Here is a 13,197-nt window from a genome sequence, read left to right as displayed (position 1 = left end):
AATTAGTTTAAACCCTCCCGAACCATGCTAGCAAACCTACCTGCAAGGATATTGCTCCCCCTCGTGTTCAGGTGCAACCCATCCAATCTGTACAGATTTTGCTGTTGTCCATGGATTTACTGATCATGTCACCTACATTTTTGTCCAAATCGTTAACGTCAATGACAAACAACAGCGGACTGAGCACCAATCACTGCAGTACACGATTTGTCATCAATTGTCACCTCTGCCTCTGACAACCAAGCTAATTCTGCTTCAGTGATGCTGGTTGGAAGAATTATTTCTTGGATACTGGTGAGAACTTTGTTTCCGTTCAGAAAATAGCTCTAGGTGATCCATTACGTTCTCCTGGAGAACATAAAAGATTCCTTGGTTTAATGTCTCAACCAAAGGCAGAGGAGTACTGGACTGTTAACTTATGAGCGATTACACAGACTAGGACTGCATTCTCTGCAGTTTATTCAGGTGTAATTGGAGTTTTCAAGATATTAATGGTAGATGGAAGCTATTTCCACACTTTGGGACTGAGAAACGTTACCACAGAAATTCCCTTACAAAGCACCATTTTATAGACAATAGACAATAGGTGCAGAAGTAGACCATTCGGCCCTTCGAGCCTGCACTACCATTCTGAGATCATGGCTGATCATCTACTATCAATACCCGGTTCCTGCCTTGTCCCCATAACCCTTGATTCCCCTATCCATAAGATACCTATCTAGCTCCTTCTTGAAAGCATCCAGAGAATTGGCCTCCACTGCCTTCTGAGGCAGCGCGTTCTACACCTCCACAACTCTCTGGGAGAAGAAGTTCCTCCTCAACTCTGTCCTAAATGACCTACCTCTTATTCTTAAACCATGCCCTCTGGTACTGGACTCTCCCAGCATCTGGAACATATTTCTTGCCTCTATCTTGTCCACTCACTTAATAATCTTATCTGTCTCAATCAGATCCCCCCTCAATCTCCTTAATTCCAGCGTGTCTAAGCCCAGTCTCTCTAACCTCTCTGCGTAAGACAGTCCAGACATCCCAGGAATTAACCTAGTGAACCTACGCTGCACCTCCTCCACAGCCAGGATGTCCTTCCTTAACCCTGGAGACCAAAACTGCACACAATACTCCAGGTGTGGTCTCACCAGGGCCTGTACAAATGCAAAAGAATTTCCTTGCTCTTGTACTCAATTCCCTTTGTAATAAAGGCCAACATTCCATTAGCCTTCTTCACTGCCTGCTGCACTTGCTCATTCACCTTCAGAGACTAATGAACAAGTACTCCTAGATCTCTTTGTATTTCTCCCTTACCTATCTCCACACCGTTTAGATAATAATCTGCCTTCCTGTTCTTGCTCCCAAAGTGAATAACCTCACACTTATTCACATTAAACGCCATCTGCCAAGTTTCTGCCCACTCACCCAGCCTATCCAAGTCACCTTGAATTCTCCTAACATCCTCATCACGTCACACTGCCACCCAGCTTAGTATCATCAGCAAACTTGCTGATGTTATTCACAATGCCTTCCTCTAAATCATTGACGTAAATCGTAAACAGCTGAAGTCCCAATACCAAGCCCTGTGGTACCCCACTAGTCACCACCTGCCATTCCGAGAAACACCCATTCACTGCTACCCTTTGCTTTCTATCTGCCAAGCAGTTTTCTATCCATGTCAATATCCTCCCCCCAATGCCATGAGCTCTGATTTTACCCACCAATCTCCTTTGTGGAGACCTTATCAAATGCCTTCTGACAGTCAAGGTACACCACATCCACTGGATCTCCCGCGTCTATCTTCCTGGTTACATCCTTGAAAAAACTCCAATAGATTAGTCAAGCATGATTTGCCCTTGGTAAATCCATGCTGGCTCGGCCCAATCCTATCACTGCTATCAAAATATGCCGCTATTTCATCTTTAATAATAGACTCTAGCATCTTCCCCACTACTGATGTTAGGCTAACAGGGTGATAGTTCTCTGTTTTCTCCCTCCCTCCTTTCTTAAAAAGTGGGATAACATTAGCCATTCGCCAATCCTCAGGAACTGATCCTGAATCTAAGGAACATTGGAAAATGATCACCAATGCATCCGCAATTTCCAGAGCCACCTCCTTTAGTACCCTAGGATGCAGACCATCTGGACCTGGGGATTTGTTAGCCTTCAGCCCATCAGTCTACTCATCACCGTTTCCTTCCTAATGTCAATCTGTTTCAGTTCCTCTGTTACTCTACATTGTTGGCCCATCCATACATCTGGGAGATTGCTTGTGTCTTCCCTAGTGAAGACAGATCCAAAGTACTTATTAAATTCGTCTGCCATTTCTCTGTTTCCCACAACAATTTCTCCCAATTCATTCTTCAAGGGCCCAACATTGTTCTTAACTATCTTCCTTCTCTTCACATACCTAAAAAAACTTTTGCTATCCCCCTTTATATTCCTCGCTAGCTTGCGTTCATACCTCATTTTTTCTCCCCATATAGCCTTTTTAGTTAAGTTCTGTTGCTCCTTAAAAATTTCCCAATCATCCGTCTTCCCACTCACCTTAGCTCTGTTATACTTCTTTTTTAATGCTATGCTATCTCTGACTTCCTTTGTCAACCACTGTGGCTACTTTCCCCCCTTTGAATCCTTCCTTCTCCGGGGGATGAACTGATTTTGCACCTTGTGCATTATTCCCAAGAATACCTGCCATTGCTGTTCCACTGTCTTTTCTGCTAGGATAACCGACCAGTCAACTTTGGCCAGCTCCTCCCTCATGGCTCCATAGTCTCCTTTGTTCAACAGCAATACTGACACTTCTGATCTGCCCTTATCCCTCTCAACTTGCAGATAAAAACTTATCATATTATGGTCACTACCTCCTAATGGCTCCTTTACTTCAAGATCACTTATCAAATCCTGTTCATTGCACAACACTAAATCCAGAATAGCCTTATCCCTGGTCGGCACTCGTACAAGTTGCTCCAAAAATGCATCCCATAGGCACTCTACAAACTCCCTATCCTGGGGTCCAGTACCAACCTGATTTTCCCAGTTCACCTGCATGTTGAAATCCCCCATAACTACTGCGACATTTCCTTTGCCACATGCCATTGTTAACTCCCTATTCAACTTGCACCCAATATCCATGCTACTGTTTGGGGGCCTGTAGATAACACCTATTAGGGTCTTTTTGCCCTTACTGTTTCTCAGTTCTATCCACACTGACTCTACTTCTCCTGATTCTATGTCCCCGCTTGCAAGGGACTGAATCTCATTCCTCACCAACAGGGCCACCCCACCCCCTCTGCCCACTTTTCTGTCCCTTCGATAGCACGTATACCCTTGTACATTCAATTCCCAGGTCTGATCCCCCTGCAGCCATGTCTCCGTTATCCCAACAACATCATAGTTACCCATTCACACCTGAGCTTCAAGCTCATCCGCCTTATTTCTGACACTTCGTGCATTCAGATATAGAATTTTTAACCCATTTCTCCTCTCTCTGTTTAAATCGCTACCTATTGTGCATAACCCAGCTCCCCGAACTCTCACCGGGTTATACGCCCCTTGAATTTTGTTGTCCTTCTTAAATTTACTTACTCTTTCTGCACATTTAACTCCATGCTCCGTCAGACCATCCCTCTGCACATGTATCCTCCTTATCACTCGTTCCGCCTCACCTTTCTCTACTTCACGTAATATTCCGGAACCGTGTAGTCCCCACCTGTCCTTTATACTTCATCTCACTATCCTCTCTCACATTCTGGATCCCTGCCCCCTGCAAATTTAGTTTAAACCCCCGCAAGCAGCATTAGCAAACTTTCCTGCAAGAATGTTAGTACCCCTCCAGTTCAGGTGTAAACGGTCCCGTCGGAACAGATCCCACCTTCCCTGGATCAAAGCCCAATTATCTAAATTTTGATTGTGTTTTACTTTTTCCAGAGTGGAAATGCCCTCCACAGAAATTCAACAGTGTGCTGTGTACAGTGGTCATCCTCACACCCTAGTGGGGTTTCCACATCCACAACACTGGTGATGTCATTCCCTGTGCAACATCCTCCTGTCGGGAAACTGCAGTGTCATTAGACTGGAACTTGGAGATGCTCCTGACTACATGCCATGGTCTCCTCTCAGTGAGTAAATGTAGCCTCAGTCACACCGTCTGAAGTCCCCAGCACTTGTTTAAATGCCCAAGACCAGACTTCTGAAAATGCAACACTTCCCTCGCACTGGTTTGGGGGATGTGGGTCCTGTAGTTACTCCCCTCAGCTTGTCCTGAGAGGGTGATATTGAGCATCCCACTGGAATCTCTCATGATGGTAACTGGGTAGAGACTACAGGAAACTAACCCAGAGACAGTAAACTACTGGTCTCTGTGTGCTGACACTGTGATATCATTGTATAAACGCAATTAAACCTCAGTCAAATCCGGCATATCAGCAACCCCTCGGGATTAGGGTTGATCTGTTTTCACCTCAGTACCATGAGTTCTGAAGTGAATATCATTATTATTATTATTAAAATATTATTTAGCTACATCATTCCAGAATAATAATTACTTTGTTCTCCTTAACATTTGTGTACAAGGAAAATATATTAAGCAATTTTGAATTAAACAATTGTGAATCATAAGAGTATTGGTCACGTACCTGCAACCACAGACCAATACACTAACACAATGTACATGGTGGTAAGTGACAAAGTATTACAGATCCACAGGCTTAGAAAATAAAATCTGTATCCCAGACGTCCTGTGGAGAAATAAAAAAAAATATGAAAGCCATTAACAATGAACACTGGTTATGACATTGAAGGCCATTCTGGACATCAATCAATGCTAGCTCCCCAGGGAGCAATCACAATCCCACCATTGACCCACTTTAACTGTTACTCTCTCACCCCAGTTGTTACCAATGGCAAACCCTCCATCTCATCTCAATTCTAGATTTAGTGTTGTGCAATGAACCGGATTTGATCAGGGACCTCGAGGTAAAGGAGCCATTTGGAGGTAGTGACCATAATATGATTAAGTTTTAATCTACAATTTGAGAGGGAGAAGGGAAATTCGGAAGTGCCAGTATTACAGTTGAACAAAGGGAACTATGGTGCTATGAGGGAGAGCAGGCCAAAGTTCAATGGAACAATACCCTAGCAGGGATGACAGTGGAACAGCAATGGCAAGTGTTTCTGGGAATAATGCGGAAGTTGCAGGATCAGTTCATTCCAAAGAGGAAGAAAGATCCTAAGGGGAGTAAGCGGAGGCCGTGGCTGACAAGGGAAGTAATGGACAGTATAAAAATAAAAGAGAAGAGGTATAACATAGCAAAGACGAGTGGGAAGCCGGAGGATTGGGAAACTTTTAAAGAGCAACAGAAGGTAACTAAAAAGGCAATACGTGGAGAAAAGATGAGGTACGAAGGTAAACTAGCCAAGAATATAAAGGAGGACAGTAAAAGCTTCCTCAGGTATGTGAAAAGGAAAAAAAATAGTTAAGACCAAAATTGGGCCCTTGAAGACAGAAGCGGGTGAATTTATTATGGGGAACAAGGAAATGGCAGACGAGTTGAACAGATACTATGGATCTGTCTTCACTAGGGAAAACACAAACAATCTCCCAGATGTAATAGTGGCCAAAGGACCTGGGGTAATGGATGAATTGAAGGAAATTTATATTAGGCAGGAAATGGTGTTGGATTGGCTGTTGGGTCTGAAGGCAGATAAGTCCCCGGGACCTGATGGTCTGCATCCCAGGGTACTTAAGGAGGTGGCTTTAGAAATCATGGACGCATTGGTAATCATTTTCCAATGTTCTATAGATTCAGGATCAGTTCCTGTGGATTGGAGAGTGGCTAATGTTGTCCCTCTCTTCAAGAAGGGAGGAAGAGAGAAAACAGGGAATTATAGACCGGTTAGCCCGACGTCGGTGGTGGGAAAGATGCTGGAGTCAATTATAAAAGATGAAATTACGACACATCTGGATAGTAGTAACAGGATTGGTCCAAGTCAGCATAGATTTACGAAGGGGAAATCGTGCTTGATTATTCTTCAGGAATTTTTTGAGGATGTAACTATGAAAATGGACAAGGGAGAGCCAGTGGATGTAGTGTACCTGGACTTTCAGAAAGCCTTTGATAAAGTCCCACATAGGAGATTAGCGGGCAAAATTAGAGCAACATGGTATTGGGGACAGAGTACTAACATGGATTGAAAATTGGCTGGCTGACAGAAATCAAAGAGTAGCGATTAACGGGTCCCTTTCGGAATGGCAGGCCGTGACCAGTGGGGTACCGCAGGGTTCAGTGCTGGGACCACAGCTGTTTACAATATATATTAATGATTTAGATGAGGGAATTAAAAGTAACATTAGCAAATTTGCCGATGACACAAAGCTGGGGGGCAGTGTGAAATGTGAGGAGGAGGTTATGAGAATGCAGGGTGCCTTGGACAGGCTGGGTGAGTGGGCAGATACATGGCAGATGCAGTTTAATGTGGATAAATGTGAAGTTATCCACTTTGGTGTAAGAACAGGAAGGCAGATTATTATCTAAATGGAGTCAAGTTAGGAAAAGGGGAAGCACAACGAGATCTAGGTGTTCTTGTACATCAGTCACTGAAAGCAAGCATGCAGGTACAGCAGGAAGTGAAAAAAGCTAATGGCATGCTGGCCTTCATAACAAGGGGAATTGAGTATAATAGCAAAGAGTTCCTTCTACAGCTGTACAGGGCCCTGGTGAGACCACACCTGGAGTACTGTGTGCAGTTTTGGTCTCCAAATTTGAGGAAGGTCATTCTTGCTATTGAGGGAGTGCAAAGTAGGTTCACAAGGTTAATTCCCGGGATGGCGGGACTGTCGTATGTCGAAAGATTGGAGCGACTGGGCTTGTATACTCTGGAATTTAGAAGGCTGAGAGGGGATCTTATTGAAACATATAAGATTATTAAGGGATTGGACACGCTGCAGGCAGGAAGCATGTTCCCGCTGATGGGTGAGTCCAGAACCAGAGGCCACAGTTTAAGAAGTAGGGGTAGGTTATTTAGAACAGAGTTGAGGAAAAACTTTTTCAGCCAGAATGTGGTGCATATATGGAATGCTCTGCCCCTGAAGGCTGAGGAGGCCAAGTCTCTGGATGCTTTCAAAAAAGAGATGGATAGAGCTCTTAAAGATAGTGGAATCAAAGGTTATGGGGATAAGGCAGGAACTGGATACTGATAGTGGATGATCAGCCATGATCACAGTGAATGGCAGTGCTGGCTCGAAGGGCTGAATGGCCTACTCCTGCACCTACTGTCTATTATCTCCCCAAATGTAAAAGACTTAACAGTAAATGTCCTTTTTTAAAAAAAATTAAATGCAATCATGACCAATAGCCAGATCAGAAATGCTGATCAAGTCAACTAGTTCTCAAAGAGAACTCTGATAGGCCAATCAGATGGTTCACTATTGCTCAGCGATAGAACACAAAATAATCATGTGTACAATTAAGAAACGTTGAACAATAGTAGAAATGATCATGATGAGGTCTGCTAGAGAGAGACAATTATACACATGCTGTCCTCCATAATTTAAAGAGATTGAAGGATAAGGTTGCAGGGTGACAAAACGTGGCAGGAGCACTTGGAACTAAAAACTAATCCCTACCGGGAGAAAACAGCACCTGTACTTTCCGCACTGTTCTCCAGCAGTTTAAGGACTAAGTCCAGCCGGAACACAACCCACAAGTGCTCTTGAAAGTCAGGTATTAACCCTACATACCAACAACCAAGCATTGCCATCCTGGTCCCTTTCATGATAGCTTATGAAGAAGCCTGTGACTTCCCTCCCAGAGATGATAGGTGTTTGTGCACTCGACTCTTGAAGGCTTGGACTCCACCGTTGCAGATGTTTCCAACCACAGCATCTGGAAGGCTGTTCCAAATTCTGATAGCACAGTGAAGGAAGCTTCTATTCAGTGTGTGGGTGCTCGCATCAGGCATAGAAACAGCATGAGCAGGCACAGATAAACTTGTTCTTGTGGTGCGCTGTCTCTCATAAGATGAAGGCAGCATGGTGCAAAGGTCTGCAGGGCTGTGGCTGGTGTGCATTTTGTATCGCACAGTAGCTGCGTGAGAACTGTTTTAAACCATCAGATCCAGTGGCCCCTGATTCAGCATCATCGATCATCCTCCCAATCATTAAATTATTTGTTCAAAGTTTAAGTGAAATTGCAAGAATAATCCCTGATTTGCTCCTGTCTCTGTAATTTTCCTTCTAACAAGATGTTAGATGCCCATTGATGGGTGTGACTGAGACTGTCCACCTGTCTCTGTGGTTCCCTCCCATCCCTTTGCCACTGGATCAATGTTCCCAAATGTTCCTGTTGCCCTGGTGCTGAAATTGCATCTCTCTCTCACTGGATTCTATCCCATCTCAGTTCTAATTTCAGTTTATCTACAAAGCCACCATGTGTCTGTGTCAGGCTTCGTGCCTGTGGACTCACTTTCATGACCTTCAGTTCTGAATGTTATCTGCTTAATCTTATTGTTTGTATTTTTTTTCTACACATCGGGTGTTTGACAGTCTTTTTTTTAATGGGTTCTATTGTGTTTCTTTGTTTTGTGGCTGCCTGTAAGGAGACGGATCTCAATGTTGTATATCGTATACATACTTTGATAATAAATGTACTATCAACTTTGATGTACCATCCCCGTTCTAATCCTGCCCATCTAGTTCAATTGATCCTCTTCACTGCCAACTTCTCTTCCAGGTCAAATGTTAACTGACATTGTTAATGGTTCCTTCTCCTCAGATATTGATCCTCCTACTTTGAAATCTCCCATCGTCACCTCTCTGCATTTAAATAAAAGCAAAATCCTGCAGCTCAGTCATGGCAACGTCACTGTCTGGTCATTCAAATCCATCCGGTTGCCTGGTGACTGGAGCTGAACACAATGTCTTGAATGTGTCCAAAACAATATAGTGACTGGAAAACCCCATGTGTTGAGATTCTGAAATACACTCAGTGGCCACTTTATTAGGTACACCTGTATACCTGCTCATTAATGTGAATATCTAATCAGCCAATCATGTGGCAGCAACTCAATGCATAATAACATGCAAACATTGTCATGAGGCTCAATTGTTGCTCCGACCAAACACTAGAATAGGGCAGAAATGTGATCCAAGTGACTTTGACTGTAGAATGATTGTTGGTGCCAGATGTGGTGATTTGAATATCTCAGAAACTGCTGATCTCCTGAGATTGTCATGCACAACTGTCTCCAGAGTTTACAGAGAATGGTCTAAAATGCAAAAAAAAACATCCAGTGAGTGACAGTTCTGAGGCTGAAAATGTTTTGTCAGAGAATGGCCAGACTGTATCAAGCTGACAGGAAGGTGACAGTAATTCAAATAACCACGTTACAACAGTGGTGTGCAGCAGAACATCTTTGACAGACAACATGTCGAACCTTGAAGTGGATGGGCTACAGCAGCAGAAGACCATGAACACACACTCAGTGGCCACTTTATTAGGTACAGGGAAAAGCTGATAAAGTGGTTACTGAGTGTATCATAGAAAATGCTGGAGGTACTCAGCAGTACAAACAGCATTTCTGCAGAGACTTGATGTTTCTAGTCACAGAGAGGAGTGAGAGAAATCCTGAGAAATACAAGAGAGAAAGAAAAACAATTGTGTACGATACACTGTAGTTGCTGGAAATCTGGAATAAAAAAGAATTCTAGATTTCCATTTCTGCATCTGTGGAGAGTGGAAAACAGAGTTATGGTTAGACACTCTGATCTTGTATCAGAAGTGGTCAGTTCTAACATAAACTGGAATGGCTGGTTATCTGAAATTGATGAATTCATTATTGCAGCTCTTGGGACTCAATGTGGAAGGGATGCTGCTCCTCAATGGGCTTTGCTGGAACTGGAGAAGAGATTAAAGACGGGAAATCAGAGAGAAAACTAAAGTGATAGGCAACTGGAAGCTCACTGTTACCCTTTGTGTTCTGCAAAGTGGTCATACAACCTGCAATGGTTTCTCCAATGTGCAGGAAACTGCTGTGAGGACACAGAATTGGAAGTACAAGTCACTCACTGCTTTACCTGGAGGGGTTATATGTGTGCCAGGAATGGGGAAAGGGAAGAGGTAATAAAACAGGTGTTGCATCTTCTTTGGTTCTGGGAGACAGAGGTGTCCCATGTGGAAAACTGCATTGGAAGGAGAGGTTCTTTCAAAATAAACTTTTACAAACAGCCAAGAGAAATTACCACCAAGTATGAAAGAAAGAGCCACATGTACTGTACACTCACCAGCAGGTCTGAGGGACAACTACTAAAACCCCCTGACACTAGATGGGGAGTAGAACTCCTTTCACAATTCTGCCGTATATGTGAAAGAGGTCCCTGTTTCCAAAGGCACAGCCACCATCAGGATGAAAGGTCATCTTTCCCTCAGTCCCACCTCTAAACAGACTTGGTGTTACAGTGAGATGAGACAACACAATGCAGCAAACACAACTGAATGAAGACAGCTCCTCTCATGGCCACTTCTCCCAAATATCTTCTGTAGTTTGGTCAGAGGTGACTCCAAGACTGTTTCTGGTATTCCGTGTCACTGCAAAGCACCTCAAAACTGGGAAAAATGGGCAATTGCATCCCACAGGTCAGAGGGACAGAGGGGAAGTGGGGGGGAAGTTGTCAGTGGTGAATTGATTTCCCATATTTTCCCTTGTTTATGTTAAAGTTCATTCAGGTTTACCGGGTGGTGTCTGAAAGTTCATGCAAGAGCAAATTAATCAATGACAGATACCTCTGAGGGTTTTCCACCTCCACTGGTCCGGCAATATTGCTGAATGAAGAGATGGTGCAGAAATCACCTGTCCTGCTGTCAATACAGCAATCATTATAATGTCCTTGAGGGAAAGCCCTAAAGTTAAGATTAAATTCAAATCATTAAACATCTATTGGGCAGTGAATGACAAACAATGCAACAACCATAATGTTCCATAATTTCCTGCTGAGAAGGGAATGTTCCAACCCCGGTCTAATCTCACCAATCTGTGACCCAGGCCGACACCGACTGACTCTACTCTGAGAATCATTAATCACAATGCATCGTTATACGAATCAAGAATGGATTATTCAGAATGTACGTCAAAACATACAAGGAAATGTAATGTTTGTGTTAACAACCAACACAACCTGAGGATGTGCTGAGGGCAGGGCAGACTGCAAGTGTCACCACACACTCTGCTGCTACTTTCCAGCTGATGTCAGGGGCTGCTACACAAATGCACATGTGGGCAGTTTGTTCTAATTGATTGGTGAAGTGCATTATCTGCCTATTTATCCCATCCCAAGAGTTGGAAGAATGAGAAGAGCATACAAAGGAGCCAATTCTAAAAGGGTTACACCAACAAGAGATTTGTAGAAAGGGTTACAAAAGTAGTTTGACAAAGATAGGATCTTTGCCTTCCTGATAAAAAAGGCATAAAGAGGAAGAAAGTCGAAGTGAAAACCTACAGCACAATACAGGCCCTTCGGGAGAAGAACAAATAATACCTTGGGGATTTTTTTTATGCACCGTAGTGGACAGGGTCTAGAGTTCATTGTCAGGAATAGTGAAGGGATATTCAACTGTAATTTCATATGACGTCTGGATAAGTAACTGAAAGAAAGAATTTACAGAGCTGTGGGGAGAGGACAGAGCAATAGGATTCAGTTGTTTGCTAGGTGATCGAACCAATCTATTCTTAAATGGCTGAATGACTTTCTTCTCTGCGATAACTATTCTGTGATTCTGTGAACCCAATTAATTCAGCTTTTGCCTCTCTCTGCTACCGCACTGATTTGCATCGGCTGTATTCAATAGGCCACCCATATGGTCTAAATGCTAATCGCAAAATGTCATTCATGAATGAAGCTCACCTCCCAACATTAAGGTGTGGTTTGTCTGGATGGAGCTGACGGGATTGGTTGTGATACAGGTGTACACTCCACAGTCTTCAGATGAAGCGCTTGGGATAACAAGTGTTCTGTTTTCATCTGTTAGTTGGTGACGCTGGGAGATATCCCCTCCATTCTTTTGCCACTGATACACATTCGAATCTCCAGTGACATCACAGGTGAGCTCGACCGTGAAACCCAGTGATTCGATGTTGGGCAATATGGAACCTTCTGACAGCTCATCTAAAGGAGAGAATATGAAACCATGATATTCCTATCTTGATGTAGAATGCAATCTTACCATGTGACATTGTACCAGATATGTACAAAGGTACGAAAGCACAGTCGGTTCTACACACCAAATATATATACACAACAATGGAAATAAAAGCCATTTAAACCTCAATCCTGCTCTTCCATTGCACAAGATCACAGCGAACCTGATGGTAGATATTCCCATCTCCCACGATAACGGTTCACCTTTCTGTTTATCCAGGATCCATTTACCTCTGCCTCAAAAATATTCAAAGATTCCAAACGATCTTCCTCAAAACTGTGGAAGCAAAAACTCAAAACTGTTTCATCTCTGTTTTAGATGTTCATTTGCTAGTTCATAGACGTGCCAGTCAGAGCAGGAATAGGATGATGGTACAGATGAATGAGAGGCTCAGGAAGTGATGTTTGAACCTTCTCCCTGTTTAGATAATAGTCTGCACTATTGTTCCTTTTACCAACATGCATTATCATACATTTCCAAACACTCTATTCCATCTGCCACTTTTTTACGCATTCTTCCAATTTGTCAAAGTCCTGCTGCACATTCCTTCTTCAGCAGTACCTGACCCTCCAACGATCTTCGTATCATCTGCATACTTTGTCACAAAGCCATCAATCCATTATCTAAATTATTGACAAACAATGTGAGAAGTAGCAGTTCTAATACCGATCCCCCCCCACCCCCAGGAACACCACTCATCACTGGTAGCCAACCAGAAAAGGCCCCTTTTTCCCCACTCGCTGCCTCCTGCCTCCCAGCCATTCTGCTATCCATTGCTGAATCTTTCCTGTAACACCATAGGATTTTATCGTGTTAAACAGCCTCATTTGTGGTTGCTTATCAAATGCCTTCTGAAAATCCAAGCAAATGACATCCACTGCCTCTCCTTTATCCACATTGCTTGTTACTTCCTCAAGGAACTGGAACAAAATTATCAGGGAAGATTTCCCTTCACAGAATCCATGCTGACTTTGACTTATTTTACCATTAGTCTCCAAATACCTTGAAACCTCAT

At 43.3% G+C, this 13,197-nt stretch overlaps 1 protein-coding gene across 5 annotated transcripts in view; it reads right to left on the bottom strand.

Moving 5' to 3' along the window:
- Positions 1-13,197, bottom strand: part of LOC134346678 (uncharacterized) — a 213,327-nt gene that overhangs the window by 116,126 nt on the left and 84,004 nt on the right. For all 5 annotated transcript variants that reach the window (XM_063048178.1, XM_063048179.1, XM_063048180.1 and 2 more), the window contains 3 exons: positions 11,888-12,148; positions 10,770-10,886; positions 4,626-4,727 (listed from right to left, as the gene is read on the bottom strand). In XM_063048178.1, the coding sequence (XP_062904248.1) occupies positions 4,626-4,727; positions 10,770-10,886; positions 11,888-12,148 (480 nt within the window). The remainder of the gene's footprint in view (positions 1-4,625; positions 4,728-10,769; positions 10,887-11,887; positions 12,149-13,197) is intronic.

The sequence above is a fragment of the Mobula hypostoma genome, chromosome 5, assembly GCF_963921235.1.
Source record: "Mobula hypostoma chromosome 5, sMobHyp1.1, whole genome shotgun sequence".
Taxonomy (NCBI): Eukaryota; Metazoa; Chordata; class Chondrichthyes; order Myliobatiformes; family Myliobatidae; genus Mobula; species Mobula hypostoma.
This window is presented reverse-complemented; position numbering and strand designations above follow the sequence as displayed.